Below are 19,846 nucleotides of genomic sequence, written 5' to 3'. Positions count from 1 at the left end.
CTGTCTGTGTCTGTCTGTGTCTGTGTGTGTCTGTGTCTGTGTGTGTCTGTGTGTCTGTGTCTCTGTGTTTGTGTGTTTGTGTGTCTGTGTGTGTCTGTGTGTCTGTGTGTGTGTCTGTGTCTCTGTGTCTATGTGTGTCTGTGTGTCTGTGTCTCTGTGTGTGTCTGTGCTTGTGTGTCTGTGTGTGTGTCTGTGTCTGTGTTTGTGTGTCTGTGTGTTTGTGTCTATGTGTCTGTGTGGTTTTGTGTGTGTGTTTTCTGGCTCCAGACTTTCCCTTTATTGCTCTCTTGGAAGCTTGATCTCTTCCCTGCATCTTCCCCTGTGTCTTTTCAGAACCAGCAGGCAAAGATTGCCCAGCTCTACCTGCCCCTGTTTGGGCTGCTCCTGGAGAACCTGCAGCGAGTGGCCAGCCGTGAGGCCCTCTACTCCTGTTCAGCTGCCTCCAGCCCTGTGAGTACAGCCCAGCCAGGCTCCTTTGCCCTCCTCACTCAGACTTCCTGTGTGCAGCCTCCCCTGCCTGCAGCCAGGCTCAGCTTTAGGAAGAGGTGTGGTTTTCTTTGCCCCACAGCCCCATGGTGGGTTTGTTTCTTTTGATTTGGTTTTCCTGTGGCTCTGCTCTGAGTGCAGCACCGGGAGCACAGAACTGTCAGGCTTGGAAAGGTCCTCAAAAATCCTCCAGTTCCAACCTGCCTGCCAAGGGCACAGACACCTCACAATGGCTCTGCCCTTTTTTCTCCCTGCCATTGAACATTCCTTCAACTTTTAGCATGTCTTTACCACATCCATAGTGCTGTGGGATGAGGTGAGTCCCTCCAAGTGCAATGAGCTGCACCAGGACTCAGCATCAGTGTTTAGCAGTTGAAGGGAGGTGCCATCCGCCTGCAGGCTGTCGGTGATTTCCAGGCAGGCTGAGCCTTGCACAGCAAACTGTCCTCCTTCTGCAGGGCAAAACAACCTCCACTGAGAAAAAAAGAAAAGAGTGGAGAAGAGTAACTCCCAACTTCAACTCAAATGATTGCTACCCAGGGAGGTGGAGTCACCACCATCCCTGGAAGTGTTTAAAAGCCATTTGGATGTGGTGCTTAGGGTTGGTGTCTAACAGCTATGTGCAGGGAGATGTTAGGTTATGGTTGGAGTCAATCATCTTAAGGTCATTTCCAACCAGGCCATTCTATGATGAAAAACAAAAGGGGAAAACCTGCTGTGACTTACTGTAGTATAGCCTGATATTCTCTGTGGTCCTCCCCAAGTAATTTGTCTCCTTGTTGCAGAAGTAAGGAAAAAACCCCACGATTTTTTCATCTGTGTTTTAAAAGTGGCTCCAATTTGCCTGTATTTATTTATGTAGTTATTCTCTTCCTTAGGAGCATAGGTGTTAACTTCCATGGGTCACAAAACCCTGTCCTTGCTTTCCAGGCATCCAGAGATGACTTTGTATGCAGTTTTGCCTCCCCTTCAAACAGATCCAGTCTGCTGGCAGACAAAGATTCAGGTACATTAATTATTTCTTTAGTGCATAACCTATTACCAGTCCCCAAACCCAGTACTCAAAACCTGAAGTAGTCATCTGTCAAAAGACCTCTCAGAGTGTAAATGCTTTGTCATAGATGTGATAGCAACCCAACTGTCCTTTCCAGATCAACCAGCATTCAACATGAGGCACTGGCCAAGCTCTGTGCTGTAGGCTCTGAGTTGTACCCAGCGCTCCCTGTCCATGCTGAGCTCAGAAGTGCTGCTGCCAAGGGCTTAACTGCAGGGTTTGGCTTTTTTTTTCCCCAGCCTGTGGAGCAGCCCTTTCAAATGGCCATGCAATGAAAAGAGAAGACTCAAAAGGATCCCTGAACTCAGAAGGGGCAACCAGCTCCCCAGATCAGAGTGAAAATGTAAGGCTTCCGGGTTAGCAACCGCAGTGGCCACTGCACCAGGCTCTGGGCTGTGCTTCATAAGGGGGAGGTAAAAGGAGTTCCCTGTGGTTGCAGTCTCAGAGCCAGCTTCTCACTCTCTCTGTTTAGAGAAGAGAAGACTGAGAGGGGATTTAATAAATGGCTATAAATATCTGAGGGCTGGGGGTCAAGAGGGAGGGGACAGGGCCAGGCTCTGCTCAGCTGCACCCTGGGATAGGACAAGGGGCACTGGATATTAACTCCAGCACAGGAGGTTCCATCTCAACATGAGGAGGAACTTCTTCACTGTGAGAGTCACAGAGGCCTGGAGCAGGCTGCCCAGAGAGGTTGTGGAGTCTCCTGCTCTGGAGACTTCCCAGACCCATCTGGATGTGCTCCTGTGTGACCTGTGTTGGATTGTATGGTCTTGCTCTGGCAGAGGGCTTGGAGTCGATGATCTGTGGAGGTCCCTTCCAACACCTAACACCCTGTGGTCCTGTGATCCTGTGAATGAAGCAGATTGCTGTGCAGCAGAGGGGGGCAGACTCAGGACCCTGGTTTGCTTTCACTCTTCAAACATCTCTGAGCTACACATGGCCTGGCTGACAGATCACTTAGCAAAGTGAAAATCCACGAGGAAAACCTCTGCTGCCATGGAGCTTCTATCTGTACTCAGATGTGCTCCCTGTGCATGGATGGGGCTCAGCCTGGCCAGTGCCCAGAGCACACTGCTGGAAGCTGCTTTCCACACGTGGCTGGGAGGCAAAGCACTGCTGAGGTGATTGCCTGTGACCACTGACTGAAGAGAGTCACAGAGTGGTGGGGGCTGGAAGGCAGCTCCGGAGATCACCTAGCTCAACCCTCTGCAGGAGCAGGGGCACCCAAGAACGTGTGCAGGTAGGTTTGGAATGCCTTCAGAGAAGGAGACTTCACAACCTCTCCAGGCAGCCTGCTCCAGGGCTCCACCACCCTCACAGGGAAGAATTTTTTCCTTACATTTACATGAGACCTCCTGTGTCCCAGCTTGTGTCCAGTTTTGAGCAGGTGACATACTTTTAGGAAAAGCAGCTCCAATCTTGCAGAAGGTGACAACAGTCACAGCTCAGAGCCCCCTCCTCAGGCAGGCTGTCCTCTGCTGGTTGGCAGACTGCACCCATGGAAATGAAGGCTTTGTGCAAACCAGCCCTTGATTTTCCTCAAGGCACTTTCCAGATGTCTTGGATTGGTGTGAGTCACTCAATGCATCTTTAAAAACTTTGGCCCTTAAAATAAGCAGAAGATTATCTGGGTTCCTGCTGGCTCTGTCCTGACATGCTCAGCAGAGGTGGGGCCTTTGAAGCTCTCCCACATGAAGCACAAAGCTGCAAGACCCAAGTGGAGCCAAACACTTGACTCTCAGCTGTTCATATTCCACAAAGCTCTGAGCACAGGCTTCAATCCTGCTGCCAGGCTCTGCAGAAAGTGGTGGGGCAAGCAGTTCATCTCCTCCCCCCACAGCTACCCATCCTCTGCTGTGTCCTTGAAGGTGCATTTTTCAGTGCCATTAGAAACAAGCTTCCTGTTAGGGAATCCACAAAGTCAGGTGCAAGTAATGCCTCTGGAGAATCACAGAATCACAGACACATTCAGGTTGGAACAGACCCTCAGGATCACCAAATCCAACCCAGAACCTTACTCTACAAGGGTCACCCCTAAACCATAGCCCCAAGTACCACATCCAAACCACCTTGAAACACAGCCAGCCTTGGGGACTCCACCACCTCCCTGGGCAGCACATTCCAACCCCTGACCACTCTTGCTGGGAAAAATGTTTCCTGCTGTCCAGTCTAACCCTTCCCTGCTGCAGCTTGAGGCCCTTCCCTCTTGTTCTGTCACTAATTACTGGGAGCAGAGACCAGCAGCAGCCTCTCCACAACCTCCTTTCAGGGAGCTGTAGACAGCCAGGAGGTCTGCCCTCAGCCTCCCCTCTTTCACACTAACCAGCCCCAGCTCCTTCACTCTCTCTTCATCAGATTTCTTCTCCAGGCCCTTCCAAGCTTCCTTGCCCTGCTCTGCCCTGGCTCCAGCACCTCCACCTCTCTCTGGTGTTGAGGTACTGTATTGAGAAGCCACAAGGCTGCTGTGCAGAGAGGCACATGCTACTTGTTGCCTGTTCCCTTGGAGTTGTGTGCTGACTTGATAAGTTTGGCATGGTCAGCACCAAGCTCCTGGCTGTAGCACTGTATCTCCAGCTCCAAACTGCATGTTTAATTCTCTTCTGTGATGACTCACATCTACAGCTTGTCCTAAAATAAACAACAAATAGTATCCGTAGGTTGCGCTCCAAACATGTGAGGCACAGCTTTAAGGGGAATGCCCTGCTGTGGGCTTAATTGTGTCCATTTGTAGAAGGATATGGCTATGGTGAACAAAAAAAAAGTGAAGTTGTGTTTCCCACCACAAAATGCCCAAGCCTCTCCCACACAGACTGACTCACCAGCAGGATTTCATTTCACTTTGCCTAAGCAGGAGGCACTTCAAAAAATCAGGGGGGAAAGTTCTTAATCTGGAATTTCCTGGTTTTTTACACCCAGACATTTGGGGTTGTCTGGAATAGAAAGTTAGATTCTTGCTTTAAACATTGGCATATGATGAACTCCATCATCCATCATCCATCACCCATCACCATCTGCCCATCTTGTTTGACAGGAGCTGGCTTCAGAAATGCCTGGGAGCTTAGAAGCTGCAGAGAGGAGGGAAATGAGACCAGGGCTGTCATGTATCTGTCTGGATAAGCCATCACCCTCTGCCCATCATCCATCATCCATCACCCATCATCCTCTGCCCATCATCCATCGCCCTCTGCCCATCATCCATCACCCATCATCCTCTGCCCATCATCCATCGCCCTCTGCCCATCATCCATCACCCATCATCCATCGCCCTCTGCCCATCATCCATCACCCATCATCCTCTGCCCATCATCCATCGCCCTCTGCCCATCATCCATCACCCATCATCCATCGCCCTCTGCCCATCATCCATCACCCATCACCCTCTGCCCATCATCCATCGCCCTCTGCCCATCATCCATCACCCATCATCCATCACCCATCATCCATCGCCCTCTGCCCATCATCCATCGCCCATCACCCTCTGCCCATCATCCATCGCCCATCACCCTCTGCCCATCATCCATCGCCCTCTGCCCATCATCCATCACCCATCATCCATCACCCATCATCCATCGCCCTCTGCCCATCATCCATCGCCCATCACCCTCTGCCCATCATCCATCGCCCATCACCCTCTGCCCATCATCCATCGCCCTCTGCCCATCATCCATCACCCATCATCCTCTGCCCATCACCCATCACCATCTGCCCATCTTGTTTGACAGGAGCTGGCTTCAGAAATGCCTGGGAGCTTAGAAGCTGCAGAGAGGAGGGAAATAAGACCAGGGCTGTCATGTATCTGTCTGGATAAGCCATCGCCCTCTGCCCATCATCCATCACCCATCATCCTCTGCCCATCATCCATCGCCCTCTGCCCATCATCCATCGCCCATCAACGTCTGCCCATCATCCATCGCCCTCTGCCCATCATCCATCACCCGTCACCCTCTGACCATCATCCATCACCCACCATCCATCACCCTCTGACCATCATCCATCACCCATCATCCTCTGCCCATCATCCATCGCCCTCTGCCCATCATCCATCGCCCTCTGCCCATCATCCATCACCCATCATCCTCTGCCCATCATCCATCGCCCATCGCCCTCTGCCCATTATCCATCACCCATCATCCTCTGCCCATCATCCATCACCCTCTGCCCATCATCCATCACCCATCATCCTCTGCCCATCATCCATCGCCCTCTGCCCATCATCCATCGCCCTCTGCCCATCATCCATCACCCATCATCCTCTGCCCATCATCCATCGCCCATCGCCCTCTGCCCATCATCCATCACCCTCTGACTATCACCCGTCACCCTCTGCCCATCATCCATCACCCTCTGCCCATCATCCATCACCCATCACCCTCTGCCCACCATCCATCACCCTCTGACCATCATCCATCGCCCATCGCCCTCTGCCCATCATCCATCACCCTCTGACCATCATCCATTACCCTCTGACTATCACCCGTCACCCTCTGCCCATCATCCATCACCTTCTGACCATCATCCATCACCCATCACCCTCTGCCCACCATCCATCACCCTCTGACCATCATCCATTGCCCATCACCCTCTGCCCATCATCCATCATCCATCACCCTCTGACTATCACCCGTCACCCTCTGCCCACCATCCATCGCCCATCGCCCTCTGCCCATCATCCATCACCCTCTGACCATCATCCATCACCCATCACCCTCTGCCCATCATCCATCACCCTCTGCCCATCATCCATCGCCCATCATCCTCTGCCCATCATCCATCACCCTCTGACCATCATCCATCGCCCATCATCCTCTGCCCATCATCCATCACCCTCTGCCCATCACCCACCACTCATCATCCTCTGCTGATCACCCATCATCCTCTGTCCATCATCCATCATCCTCTGCCCATCATTCGTCATCCTCTGCCCATCATCCATCACCCATCATCCTTTATGCATCACTCATCACCCTCTGCCCATCATCCATCACCCTCACAGTATCACAGTATCACTAAGGTTGGAAGAGACCTCAAAGATCATCGAGACCAAGCTGTCACCACAGACCTCATGACTAGACCATGGCACCAAGTGCCACATCCAATCCCCTCTTGAACACCTCCAGGGATGGGGACTCCACCACCTCCCTGGGCAGCACATTCCAATGACCAATGACTCTCTCAGTGAAGAACTTTCTCCTCACCTCCAGCCTAAACTTCCCCTGGCACAGCTTGAGACTGTGTCCTCTTGTTCTGGTGCTGGTTGCCTGGGAGAAGAGACCAACCCTTTCCCGGCTACAACCTCCCTTCAGGGAGTTGTAGAGGGCAATAAGGTCTCCCCTGAGCCTCCTCTTCTCCAGGCTAAGCAACCTCAGCTCCCTCAGCCTCTCCTCACAGGGCTGTGCTCAAGGCCTCTCCCCAGCCTTGTTGCCCTTCTCTGGGCACCTTCGAGTGATTGCCCATTGGAATGGGCTGCCTGGGGAGGTGGTGGAGTCGCCGTCACTGGAGCTGTTCAGGAGGAGACTTGACAGGGTGCTTGGTTACATGGGTTAGTTGATTGGGTGGTGTTGGGTGATAGGTTGGACGCGATGATCTTGAAGGTCTCTTCCAACCTGGTTTATTCTATTCTATTCTATTCAAGTCTCTCAATGTCCTTCCTAAACTGAGGGGTCCAGAAGTGGACACAGGACTCAAGGTGTGGCCTAACCAGTGCTGAGCACAGGGCACTATGACCTCCCTGCTCCTGCTGGCCACACTATTCCTAATGCAGGCCAGGATGCTATTGGCCCTCCTGGCCACCTGGGCACACTGCTGGCTCATGTTCAGGTGGCTGTCAATCAGCACCCCCAGGTCCCTCTCTGTTTGGCAGCTCTCAGCCACTCTGACCCCAGCCTATAGCTCTGCCTGGGGTTGTTGTGGCCAAAGTGCAGCCCCTGGCACTTGGACTTGTTGAATGCCATCCTGTTGGCCTCTGCCCATCTGTCCAGTCGGTCGAGGTCCCTCTGCAGAGCCCTTTTGTCCTCTAACTGACCAACATCTGCTCCCAGCTTGGTGTCATCTGCAAACTTGCTGATGACTGACTCAATGCCCTCATCCAGATCATCAATGAAGATGTTAAAGAGCACAGGGCCCAGCACTGATCCTTGGGGCACACCACTGGTGCCTGGCTGCCAGCTGTCTGTGGCACCATTCACCACCACTCTCTGGGCTCAGCCTCCAGCCAGTTCCTAACCCAGCACAGAATGCTGCTGTCCAAGCCAGGGGCTGACAGTTTAGGCAGCAGTTTGCTGTGGGGACAGTGTCAAAGGCCTTGCTGCAGTCCAGGCAGACCACATCCACAGCCTGCCCCACATGCACCAGGCAGTCACCTGGGCATGGAAGGAGATCAGGTTGGAGAGGCAGGACCTGCCCCTCCTAAATCCATGCTGGCTGGACCTGAGCCCATGGCCATCCTTCAGGTGTGCAGTTATTGCCCCCAGGATAATCTGCTCCATCACTTTCCCTGGCACTGAGGTCAGGCTGCCAGGCCTGGAGTTTCCAGGTTCCTCCATCCAACCCTTCTTGTGGATGGGGACCACCTTGGCCAGTTTCAGTCACCTGGGACCTCTCCAGTGAGCCAGGACTGGAGGAAAATGATGGAGAGTGGCTCGGCCAGCTCACCTGCCTATCATCCATCAGTCATTACCCTCTTCCCTGACACTTTTTTGTTCAGGGTAGAGGAATATTCAGCCACTTGTCCAGGATTTCCAGGCTGTTCTTCACTGCACAGGCTGCAACCTCAGAGCATGGAGAGGGAGTTTATTCAAGGGCTTGTTGGAGTTGGACAAGAGGGAATGGACTTAAGCTGGGGGAGGATAGGTTCAGAGTGGATATTAGGAAAAATTTTTGGCAGTGAGGGTGGGGAGACACTGGCAGAGGTTGCTCAGGGAGGCCGTGGCTGCCCCTCCCTGGAGGTGTGCAAGACCTAGATGGTTGGTACTGGATGACCTTTAAGGTCCTTTCCAACCCAAACCATTGTATGATTCTATGAGATGTCTCCCAGACGTGGTGCTGTAAGGGGCCAGGAGGAATGCTGGCACGTCTGGTGTCTGTCAGGTCTGCCGTTCCCGTGCCGCATGGCAGCTCCTGTGCCCTGCACAGCGCCGGCAGCCAGGGCCCTGTCTGTGTCCAGCAGATGCGCAGAAGCTCCACGAGGAGCAGCGTTTCGCACTGCAGCCGCCTGGACCACTTTGAGATCCGGACACTGCTCATGTGCTACCTCCACCTTGTGAAGATGCTCTCTGAAGGTTGGTGGCTCTTGCTCACTGGAGGGCAGCCAGAGGGATGAGAGACCAGCAGCAGCTTTGGTCTGTCAGGTCTCTCTGTAGTTGTTACATTTTAGATCTCAGTGCACTGTTGTTTGCTTTTTTTTTTCCCTTTCAGATACTCTTTTAGCTTACTGGAACAAATTCTCCCCCCAGGAGCTGATCAATGTCCTTGTGCTTCTGGAGTGAGTATCATGAGACTGCGTTTCAAACACTGTGCCTTTGTGCAGGCAGCACTGGCCAAGGGGAAGGCACGGTGGGGTGTGCCTCACAGCATGCACGTGGTCCTGTGCACCAGAGCTGTCTGCCCAGGCTGCAATGGAATGGCCTTCCTCCCTCTGAGCAGGAGCAGCTTGAGGGAGCATGGTGAAGGAGCAGTGCACTGTGCTTGGTCTGGGCTGTGCAGAGGCTGTCCCACCACCTGTGGGCAAGTAGGGCTCACAGCCTCCCACCCTAACAGGCGCAACCTCCACTTTGCAGTGGGCTTGGTGGAACACATGGGTGAAGGAGACAGGGATGTGCCACAGGGTTTGGAAACCAAGGGCATGAGGTCAAGCGCTCTGCACATACAGACCCAAAGCTTCCTGACAGAGGAGTGTCTGCAGGGCGGACAGGGCAGATTCGAAACGTCCTGGATCCTTCCTGGCCTGCAGTGGTCAAACACGTGGTCTCTTTCTAGGGTGTGCTTGTTCCACTTCAGATACGTGGGGAAGAGGAATATTGCCAGGTACTGTACCTCCTCTCTGGGGCTGACGTGGAGGGGTGCCACATCTGAGGCAGGAAGGGAGGATGCAGAGCCAATCAGGCAGGAAGCCTGCAGGGTTGGGACTCTGCTCCACACCACACCCCGAGCAGAGCCCCTTCCTCTTAGCACCCTGCCCCTTCCCTCCCCGCCAGCTCCTGCATGAAACCCCCAGGCCCCAGCGCTCCCGGCTGCCCACGCAGGTCGACAGCGTGTCCCCCAGTCAGCTCCAGGTGAGACACCAGGTGCATCTCTGCTCCCTGAGATGCTGTCTCAGTAACTCCAGGGCCGTCTGGCACAAGCCAGACCAGGGTAGCCTGACCGGTCCCCCTGGGACTACCCAGGATTCACCAGATGAGAGTGATGGAGGGAGGCCAGGCCTCCATCCCGGTGCCTTGTGTCACTCTGCAGTGCTGTGGCCACTGCTGCTTGTCTAACCTTGTCCTGTGTCCCCCTTGCAGGGTGCAGGAGGCCTGGTTCTCCAAGCACACGGGAGCCGAGCGGAAGTCGCAGACGATGCCAGCGCTGCGCAGCAGAGCCGGGGGCATGCAGGTGCGGCTCCAGCACCTGAGCAGCTTGGAGACCTCCTTCACCCTTAACCACAGTATGTACAGCAGAGCTAGGTGGGGCCAGGGGACTCCTCGCTCTGCTCCCTGCTGAAAATTGCACATAGCCATTTTCCACTTGCTGCTTGAGGGTATTCAAAGTCTGCAGGATTGCAATGGTCACCACCCCTCTCTGCTACACCCCTAGGTTGGGGAGGGAGGTGACATTCCAGTCAGGGCCTTAAAAATCACCCTTGGGACTTCCCTGGCTTTTTCCTCTCACCTGTCTTGGCTCAGCTCCTTGTCTCAGTATTTGTGCAGGTGACATTTGCCCTCTGTGGATGCAACCTGAACACCTCATCCTCCGTCTGGCTTCAGTGCCAGTGAGACTAAGGGGAAATGCTGCCCTTGGTTGTCTCAGCTGGCATCAGGCTAAGGAAGCTTCTCTGAATAGAGCTGGCAAATTCAGCTAACTTTACCTCATCCTCAAACCCAGTGAATCATAGAATGTTAGGGGCTGGAAGGGACCTCCATGGAGTCCAAGCCCTCTGCCAGGGTGGGTCACACAGGAACACATCCAGGTGGGTTTTGAAAGTCTCCAGAGAAGAAGATTCCACAACCTCTCTGGGCAGCCTGCTCCAGGGCTCTGGCACCTTTACAGGAAAGAACATTTTCCTCATGCTGAGTGGAATTTTCTATGTTCTAGTTTGTATCCAAGTGAAGAGCAAGGGGAGAGCTTTGTCTGTATCAGCATTGAGACTTTGTGGGAGCTGGAGCTCTGAACACTGTTTCCTCCTGGTTTGCTTTCCCTCCACAGATGCAGGCACCTCAGAAGCAGATATCATGCACCAGGCATTACTGGAGGGCAATATAGCCACTGAAGTGTGCCTGACAGTCCTGGACACCATCTCTTTTTTCACTCAGAGTTTCAAGGTCAGCATTGAAACCAGAAGGTAGCAGAGTGTGCTGCGTGTGTCTGTGCATGCTGATTGTCAGGAGCCATTCTGCCAGAGTGGCAGCTTATGGCAGGCTTTACCAAAGCAAATGGCTTGCAGCTCATTTCTTTTCCTCCAAGCTTGGTGTTGCACAAGGTCCCAGAGCATTTGGGCACTTATGCAATCTTGCAGTTTCTTCAAAACTGCAAGAGCACAGACAATGAGGGGGATGTTTTTGTGTTCTGAGTGTGGGCAGTGCAAGAGAAGAAGAGGAAATGTCCATCATGGAGGAAGGAGGGACTTAGAGGAAAGAGAAATGGAGTAGCATTCTTAGAGTTGTTTGCTACCATAAACTGCCTAGCAGCAAGACCCAGAGTGCCTCTGGGGCTGAGGCAGTCCAGCTGTGGCTGGTAGTTCAGCCAGGACGAGACCCCTGGTAGGAGTCTTCTCCACCATACACTCACACTCCTGGCAGTCATTGAATCAGAGCCTCTGTGGTGAAGAGAGCCCCAGGCTGGCAGCAAAACACTGAACTGCTGTTCCACAAAAGCTCTTCCTCAAAGTGTGGTTGGATAACTCCTCCTCATCACAATGTGTCTTGCAGACGTCACCAGAGCAGCTCTGGATAAGCACAATGAAGGTTTCTTTTCTAGGTAAATTGACCATGCAGAGAAAGGTCATCGTGTCCTGCCCCGCTGTCCCTGAGCACCACCACCCTGGTGCATATCTTAAATTACTCCTTAAAAGTCTGGCAACAGCAGAAGGGTTTCAGATGCAAGAGTTAGGACTTTGTTGACTTTCCTCAGTTGGGTGTGAGTGTACCACACTGCACTGTGGTTTTTCAACCCACAGGACAGACTGGATTCCCTTCCTCTTTAATGGCCTTTTCTGGGCACTCAGTATTGCCACAAACAAATGTACTGCAGCACAAGTGCTGAGCCTCTTCTTACTGCTAAAGGAGCTCAGCTCAAAAGCATGGATCCTAAATTTACCCTGGTACAGGGTGTGCCAAAAGATTCATCTGAGCCAGCCCTAGAGTTGTTTGCTGGGAGAAATAAAAATGAAAACCACCAGTATGAGTAAGCTGGAAAGAGCCTCTTTGATTGAAACCAACTCTAGGCAGGTGGTGAAAGTTGTACAGGTGGCTGAGTGAAGTCTTGGAGTCAGAGTTCAAATATTGGTCTTTTCCTCTCTGCTGTCAAAAGAACCTCTGGCCAACTAGTACAGATTCATACCCATTGCCCCATCTTAGTTTCATAGTTTCATTCAGGGTTGGAAGGGACCACAAGGATCATCTAGTTCCAACCCCCCTGCCATGGGCAGGGACACCCCACACTAGATCAGGCTGGACAGAGCCTCGTCCAGCCTGGCCTTAAACACCTCCAGGGACGGGGCCTCAACCATCTCCCTGGACAACCCATTCCAGGGCTTCACCACTCTCATGGTGAAGAACCTCCTCCTCGCATCTAGCCTGAATCTCCCCACCTCCAGCTTCATTCCATTCCCCCTAGTCCTGTCACTACCTGAGATCCTGAGCAGTCCCTCCCCAGCCTTCCTGTAGCCCCCTGCAGATCCTGGAAGGCCACAATGAGGTCACCTGGGAGCCTTCTCTTCTGCAGACTGAACAGCCCCAACTCCTTCAGCCTGTCCTCATAGGAGAGGTGCTCCAGCCCTCTGATCATCCTTGTGGCCCTTCTCTGGACACGCTCCAGCACCTCCACATCCCTCTTGTAATAGGGGCTCCAGAACTGGACACAGTACTCCAGGTGGGGTCTCACCAGGGCTGAGTAGAGGGGGAGGATCACCTCCCTCGACCTGCTGGCCACACTTCTCCTGATGCAGCCCAGGATCTGATTGGCTTTGCAGGCTGCAAGTGCACACTGAGAGCTCCTGGTGAGCTTTTTGTCCACCAGCACCCCCAAGTCTCTCTCCTCAGGGCTACTTTCCAGCCAGTCCCTGCCCAGCCTGGATTTGTGCCTGGGATTGCCTCGACCCAGATGCAGGACCCTGCCCTTGGTCTTGTTGAACCTCATGAGGTTGGCTTGTGCCCACCTCTCCAGCCTGTCAAGGTCCCTCTGGATGGCCTCCCTTCCCTCCAGCGTGTCTGTTGGTTATACCTTCACTGCAGGCCCTCCTCCTTCTCTGGCTTCATCAGAGCTGATGCAGTCAGTTATGCACAATGTCGTGGGTTTGGGATAAAGGCCCAGCCTTCTCCCCACCACGAAGTGAAGGGAAAAATGACCACAGCTAACCACGGCCGGGTGAGCAAAGGAAAGCTGTATTTACAAGCAGTTTTAGGGGCTGCAGGGTATAGATACACAATTTACAGTATTTACAATATATACACAGAAATATACAGCAAAGTAATACAGGAACGAGATTCCCCTCCCCCCTGCTGGAGGAGGGTTCCCCCCCTGTACCCCCTTCTCTCCCCTTTTTCCCCAGAGAGGGTTAGAAAGAGAGGAAAGGAGCAGTTGTTAATTAAAAGCAGTTATAAATTAGAGCAAAATGTTAGTAGGTTTGCAGGCCCCACGCTCATCAGTCCAAGGTCAGCCTGGCAGAGAGCCTAGAAGCCACAAGCTGGGAAAAGGGAGGAGGGAGAGTGAACTGAGGAAAGTCTCAGCTGGACTCAAAGCTTAAAGCTGCACTCTACCAATCCACCAGTGAAATCCGTTTAGACCTCTCCTTTGTTTGTAAAACATTCAGCCATGGTGTCCCTCTCTTAAAGGCACAGCCTCACACGGTCTCACACAATGATTTCTGTCCTTTCCAGGCCCAGGCCCAGCATTTCTGCAGAATAAATTCTCTCCTTGTTTTGCAGACTCAGCTTTTGAGCAACGAGGGCCACAACCCACTCATGAAGAAAGTGTTTGATATTCACCTGGCTTTTCTCAAAAACGGGCAGTCCGAAGCAGCTCTTAAGCATGTCTTTGCCTCCCTGAGAGCCTTCATTAGCAAGGTATGCAATGCACAGAGTCACAGGGGGCTGGGGCTTGGGAGGGACCTTCAGATACATCCCATCCAACCCTCCTGCCAGAGCAGGGTCACCCAGAGCAGCTCGCACAGGAACACATCCAGGTGGGTTTGGAAAGTCTCCAGAGCAGGAGACTCCACAACCTCTCTGGGCAGCCTGCTCCAGGGCTCAGCACCCTCACACCAAAGGAGTTTCTCCTCATGTTGAGGCAGAACTTTCTGAGTTCCAGTTTGTGTCCACTGCCCCTTGTCCTATCACAGGACACCACTGAAAAGAGCCTGGCCCCTTCTTGATACCCACCCCTCAGATATTTGTAAACATTGATCAGATCTTTTCCCAGTCTGTTCTTCTTCAGCCTGAACATGAGTCCAGAGGTGTGACAGAGGAGACCACCATGCTTCCACTCCTGTTAAACTGAGATTTGGTGATGTTTCCCAGAATCACAGAATAGTGAGGCTTGGAAGTAACCTCTGGAGATGATCCAGTCCAACCCCCCTGGCAGAGCAGGATCACCCAGAGTAAACCCCACACAAACACATCCAAGCAGGTATGGAATGCCTCCAGAGGTGCTGACTCCACAACCTCCCTGGGCAGCCTGCTCCAGTACTCTGCCACCCTCCAAGTGAAGTTTTTCCTTGTCTTAATGTGGAACCTCCTGTTTGGAGACCTGTTATAGAAAACAGGTTTCAAATGAGCCCAGTTTATCTAATTCAACAATTATTTATTTGTTGGATATAAAAAACAGAAAGAGAAATCAGGAGGAATTCCTTCACCTGCCTTGGTCACACAGCTACTGTTCAGCAGTAGTATCTGTTAGACCAAAAGCCGTGGTGCTTGTGTCTTTGCCCCAGACTGTCTGTATTGCTGACAGTGCTAGTGCTTGAATAATACTTGCAGTGCCAAGCTGCCCCTCTTCCACTGTGTTTGAAACAGAGCAGTACCTGCTGAACCTCTGTCTGCACCTCTCTGGGCTGTGGTACACAGCAAGCAGCCCTGCAGAGAAGGTCTTATGGGTGTTGGTGGGGGAGAAGCTGGACAGGAGCCAGCACTGGGCACTGGCAGCACAGAAGGCCAAGGGCAGCCTGGGCTGCATCCAAAGCAGTGTGGCCAGAGCTGGAGAGAGGATCCTGCCCCTCTGCTCTGCTCTGGGGAGACCTCACCTGCAGCACTGTCTCAAGCTCTGCTGTCCCCAACACAAGAAAGACCTGGAACTGCTGGACAGGGTCCAGAAGATGCCACCAAGATGATCAGAGGGATGGAGAACCTCTCCTGTGAGGATAGACTGAGAGAGTTGGGGCACAGGCTGGGAGAGTTGGGGCTGTTCAGCCTGGAGCAGAGAAGGCTCCATGGAGACCTCAGAGTTGCATTTCAAGATCTGCAGAGGACCTCCAGGCAGCTGGGGAGGGACTGTTCAGAAGGGGCTGTGGGGATAGGACAAGGGACAAGGGTTTGGAACTGGAGCAGGGCAGAGGTAGGTTGGCCATCAGGAGGAAGCTCTGCACAGGGAGGGTGAGACACTGGCACAGGCTGCCCAGGGAGGTGCTTGAGGCTCCATCCCTGGAGCCATCCAAGCTCAGCCTGGCTGTGTCCCTGTGCAGCCTGCTCTAGCTGGAGCTGTCCCTGCTGCCTGCAGGGGGTTGGACAACATGATCTTGGAGAGTCTCTTCCAACCTAATCTGTGAATCTGTGGTTAACCCCCGGAGCCTGAGCAGTATCAGAGCCACATCTCACCACATCAGAGCAGTGAGGGATGCTATTGCAGACATTTCCCTTCATGCTGCTCAAAATCTGCTGTTTCTCATCAGTACATTTCCAAGATCACAAATTCCCTTCCTACCAAACTGCTCCAGTACCTGAAATTCAAACCAAATTGAATCCTCTCAATTCACTTGAATGCAATATTTCATCCATGAAGTCAGTCCATGGGGTGTGAGATTGCAGCCAGGCACAGCACAAGTCTGTGAATGATGCAGCAAAGTGTTCCTTCGAAGGAGGTCTTGCTCTAGTTGCCAAGGAAGGTTTGGTTAAAGGAAGAGACTGCTGAATGGTTTTACAAAGGTGGAAAAAGTCTCTGCTGGGCACCTTTCACTTACACAAAGCCAAGAACCAGTGTGATATAGCTGTGATGTTTAGGATGAGGAAATGGCCTCAAGTTACACCAGGGGAGGTTTAGGTTGGACATGAGAAGAAACTTCTTCACTGAAACGGTTCTGAAAGCCTGGCACAGGCTGCCCAGGGAGGTGGTTGAGTCTCCATCCCTGGAGGAGTTTCAAAGAGGCAGAATCATAGAATGGTCTGGGCCAGAAGGGATGTCCAAAGTATGACCTTCCTGCAGGCAGCAGGGACATCCTCCACTAGATAAGGCTGCTCAGAGCCATGTCCAGCCTCACCTGGGATATCTCCAGGGATGGAGTCTCAACCACCTCCCTGGGCAGCCTGCTGCAGTGTTCCAGCAGCCTCCTGGTGCAGAACTTGTTCCTCACATCCAATCTCAATCTGCTCTGTTCCAGCTTAAAGCCATTGGCCCTCACCCTGTCACTCCAGTCCTTTGCAAACAGTCTCTCTCCATCCTATTGTAGCCCTCTTTAGATACTGGCAAGCTGCTATTAGTTCTCCCCAGAGCCTCCTCATCTCCAGGCTGAACACCCCTCAGCCTGTCCTTGTAGCAGAGGTGCTCCAAACCCCTGATCATTTTCGTGGCCTCCTCTGTATCCATTCCATCAGCTCCAGGTCCTTCCTGTATTGAAGGCTCCAGAGCTGCACACAGTACTCCAGATGTGGTGTCAGCAGAGCAGAGCAAAGTGGGGTAATGACCTCTCTGGATCTGCTGGCAGCACATCTTTTGATGCAGCCCAGAATGTGATTGGAGGGCTGTGGTTTAGCCCCAGCCTTGGCAGAGTTAGAGGAGGGTTGGACTGAATGATCTCAAATAGCTTTTCCAACCAAAATGATTCTTTGATCATGTCTAGGGCTGAATTTTGGATTGCCCTAAGCAAAGTCAGAAGCAAAGCAGCAAATGCAGAAGTCTTTCTAGCTACCTGGCTCGAGACAGTGTGTTCTCCTCAGAGCTGTTTCTCCAAGGGGCTCTCAAAGCCTGCTGGTTCAGCACACACCCTGCTCAGACACAGCCTTTATGCAAGTCTCTTCCCCTTGCTAGTCAATGTTTTGTTTACCCAGGGAGTATTTGTTCTGTGCCTCAGCAAACAATGGACCTTCCCTGCCTTCCTGGCAAGAATCTGTGCTGGTTTCAATGCCTAGGCCAACCTGCAGGCCCACTCAATTTGGTTTCACCATCAGCCCTCAAAACCTGGAGCCCTTCAGGAGTTGTAAAGCTCTTCAGGGAGCTTGGAGCCCTTCAGAAATCCTGGAACCCTTGAGGGATCCTGGAGTCCCTCAGGAATCCTAGAGCCCTTCAGGAATCCTGGAGCTCCTCAGGGGTTCCATGCTTGCTTTCCAAACACCCCTTACAGCCCCTAGGCTGCTGCAAGGAGGGGCAGCAGAGCTGTTTTCTGGGATTGAGGCCAACCTGAATCCATGCTGCAGTTAGCAGCCTGGCCCTCAGAGATGTGCAAGATTGGTTTCAGTTGCTCTCTCCCATTTCCCCTATTGCAGGATGCAGTGTTGCTTCTGTAAAAGCAAGATAGGAGCCCAGCAGATGGTATCTATAAGGAAGTGTGTTCTTTGCCAACTCCAAAACCACACAACTCCCAGACTTCCTTTTAAGTTCTCTGAAGGGCTTTTCTGAGGCCAAAGTGATGTTAAAATAGCTGAGGGTGTCACTGCAGTTCATGGAATCAAAGAATGGGTTGGGTTGGAAGGGACCTCAGAGCTCATCCAGCTCCAGCCCCTGCCATGGGCAGGGACCCCTCCCACCAGCACAGGCTGCTCAAGGCCTCATCCAGCCTGGCCTTCAGCACCTCCAGGCAGGAGGCAGCCACAGCCTCCCTGGGCAGCCTGTGCCAGAGTCTCCCCAGCCTCACTCTCAACAATTTCTTCCTCATCTCCACTCTCAATCTCTCCTCTCCCAGCTCAAAGCCATTGTTCCTCAGCCTGGCATTCCCAGCCCTTGTCACAAGTCCCTCCCCAGCTCTCCTGGAGCCCTTCAGGTCCTGGCAGGATGCTCTGAGGTCTCCCTGGAGCCTTCTCTTCTCCAGGCTGCACAGCCCCAGCTCTCCCAGCCTGGCCCCACAGGGGAGGTTCTGTAGCCTCTGCTCATCTTGGTGGCCTCCTCTGGAGCCTCTCCAGCAGCTCCAGGTCCTTGTGCTGGGGGCCCAGAGCTGGAGGCAGTGCTGCAGATGGGGTCTGAGGGGAGCAGAGCAGAGGGGCAGAGTCACCTCCATCCACAGCCTCCCACAAGTGCAAGGGTTGCAGGTTCTCCTGCAAGTGTGTTTGACAATATGAGAGCTTCACTGCTCTGAGTTGCATATTACCATATCGCCATGGAAAGAATCAAGAACCCCTCTCTTCTCCAGGCTCACAGCAAATGGTTGCTGGAGGGAAAACATAAACAAAAAGGAGATTTTAGTGATTTGGTTTTGCATCCCCAAACCTGGCTGAAAAACAGCTTGCCCTCTAAATCTGGTTGCTTGATAGGCAAGAGCCTTCCAAAGGAAATGTCACCAGAAAGCAAAGAGCAAACTAATTCTGAAAGTGTTTGCAGATTTGTTTTGGTTTCAGAATGAAGGCCACTTGCATGCCTGGCTGCTGGGACTCTGGGGAGAAAGCTGGGAAGAAGCAACACAAGCTAGATGGCTCTCCTTTTGCACTCCAGGGCTGGGGGGTCCTTCTTTTCAGAGCACCACTTAACAGACAAAGAGATTTACACTTGCTTGGGAATGGTCTTGAAAGTAAAGGTTAGGAAGGAAAACATGGCCAGAGGAGGGGCTGAGCTGATATGCTCTGCATTAAAGAGCAGCTCAGACACATGGATGTGGGCTTGATGGAAGCCCCATGGAAAAGCCAGCTCTGCACCTGGCTGTCCCCTGGTGTGTTGGCACTGGTAGGGCACACTGGAGGCATCATAATTCCCAAGCCTTGAAGGACTTGGGCACCAGAGCCTTGGTTCTTTCCTTCATCATCCCCTGTGGGAGCCTGTCCCCTGCCTGGTAGCAGTTCCTGTGGCCATGTCAGACTGTGCTTTCCCTCCCCATTAGTGCTCTCAGGATGCAGCGTGGTTACAGCCTCCCCTGCAGTTGGTGAAGGGCACTTGGAATGCCCTGCCTGCTGCTGTGGCTGACCTGCCCTCATGTCCCTTTTATGCTGAGGCCTCTCTGGAAGCTGCTCATTGCATTGAGTCCTGCTCTGGCCCTTTATCTCATGCTGAACCAGAAATGTGCTCCTCCAGGGCACTGGTTCACAGTTCTCCCCAGCTCATGTTCTCCTGCCAGCTGGAGAGCTGCAGGCAGGCACCTGTCTAGACCTCCAGCAGGTAGATACCCTTGGGTCTGCTGCCCTGAGCTTGGCATCAGGAGCAATTGCATCTGTTTGGGCTCAGTCTCCAGAATCACAGAACTGTCAGGGCTGGAAGGGACCTCAATGCTCATCCCAGCCCCCTGCCATGGGCAGGGACACCTCACACCACAGCAGGTTGCTCACAGCCACATCCAGCCTGGCTGCAAACACCTCCAGGGAGGAGCTGTGTGTGGACACAGGTTCCCTAGGAACAGGGCACACAGGTTTTCCTCCAGGTCTGGTGCAGTGTGGAGGGCAAGTGCACAGGGAGGGATCTTGGGCTTCTTCTGCAGCAGATTCCCAGGCAAAGCTTTTCTCCCTAGCATTACTTGGAAATGTCTACAAAGCCTCTGTGGCAAGCAGT

At 53.0% G+C, this 19,846-nt stretch overlaps 1 protein-coding gene across 4 annotated transcripts in view; it reads left to right on the top strand.

The window, feature by feature from the left end:
• Nucleotides 1-19,846, top strand: part of LOC137457367 (dedicator of cytokinesis protein 11-like) — a 126,463-nt gene that overhangs the window by 80,993 nt on the left and 25,624 nt on the right. The window contains exons 32-41 of one of the 4 annotated variants that reach the window (XM_068169266.1): nt 334-450; nt 1,417-1,492; nt 1,780-1,883; nt 8,706-8,817; nt 8,954-9,020; nt 9,515-9,562; nt 9,733-9,810; nt 10,039-10,181; nt 10,940-11,055; nt 13,879-14,016. In XM_068169266.1, coding sequence (XP_068025367.1) covers nt 334-450; nt 1,417-1,492; nt 1,780-1,883; nt 8,706-8,817; nt 8,954-9,020; nt 9,515-9,562; nt 9,733-9,810; nt 10,039-10,181; nt 10,940-11,055; nt 13,879-14,016 — 999 coding nt within the window. Of the gene's footprint in view, nt 1-333; nt 451-1,416; nt 1,493-1,779; nt 1,884-8,702; nt 8,818-8,953; nt 9,021-9,514; nt 9,563-9,732; nt 9,811-10,038; nt 10,182-10,939; nt 11,056-13,878; nt 14,017-19,846 lie in introns of all 4 variants that reach the window. The other 3 variants (XM_068169264.1, XM_068169268.1, XM_068169267.1) reach the window with 3 other exon arrangements.

The sequence above is a fragment of the Melanerpes formicivorus genome, unplaced genomic scaffold (genome assembly GCF_026170545.1).
Source record: "Melanerpes formicivorus ecotype bairdi unplaced genomic scaffold, bMelFor1.0.p_v2 SCAF_174, whole genome shotgun sequence".
Taxonomy (NCBI): domain Eukaryota; kingdom Metazoa; phylum Chordata; class Aves; order Piciformes; family Picidae; genus Melanerpes; species Melanerpes formicivorus.
This window is presented reverse-complemented; position numbering and strand designations above follow the sequence as displayed.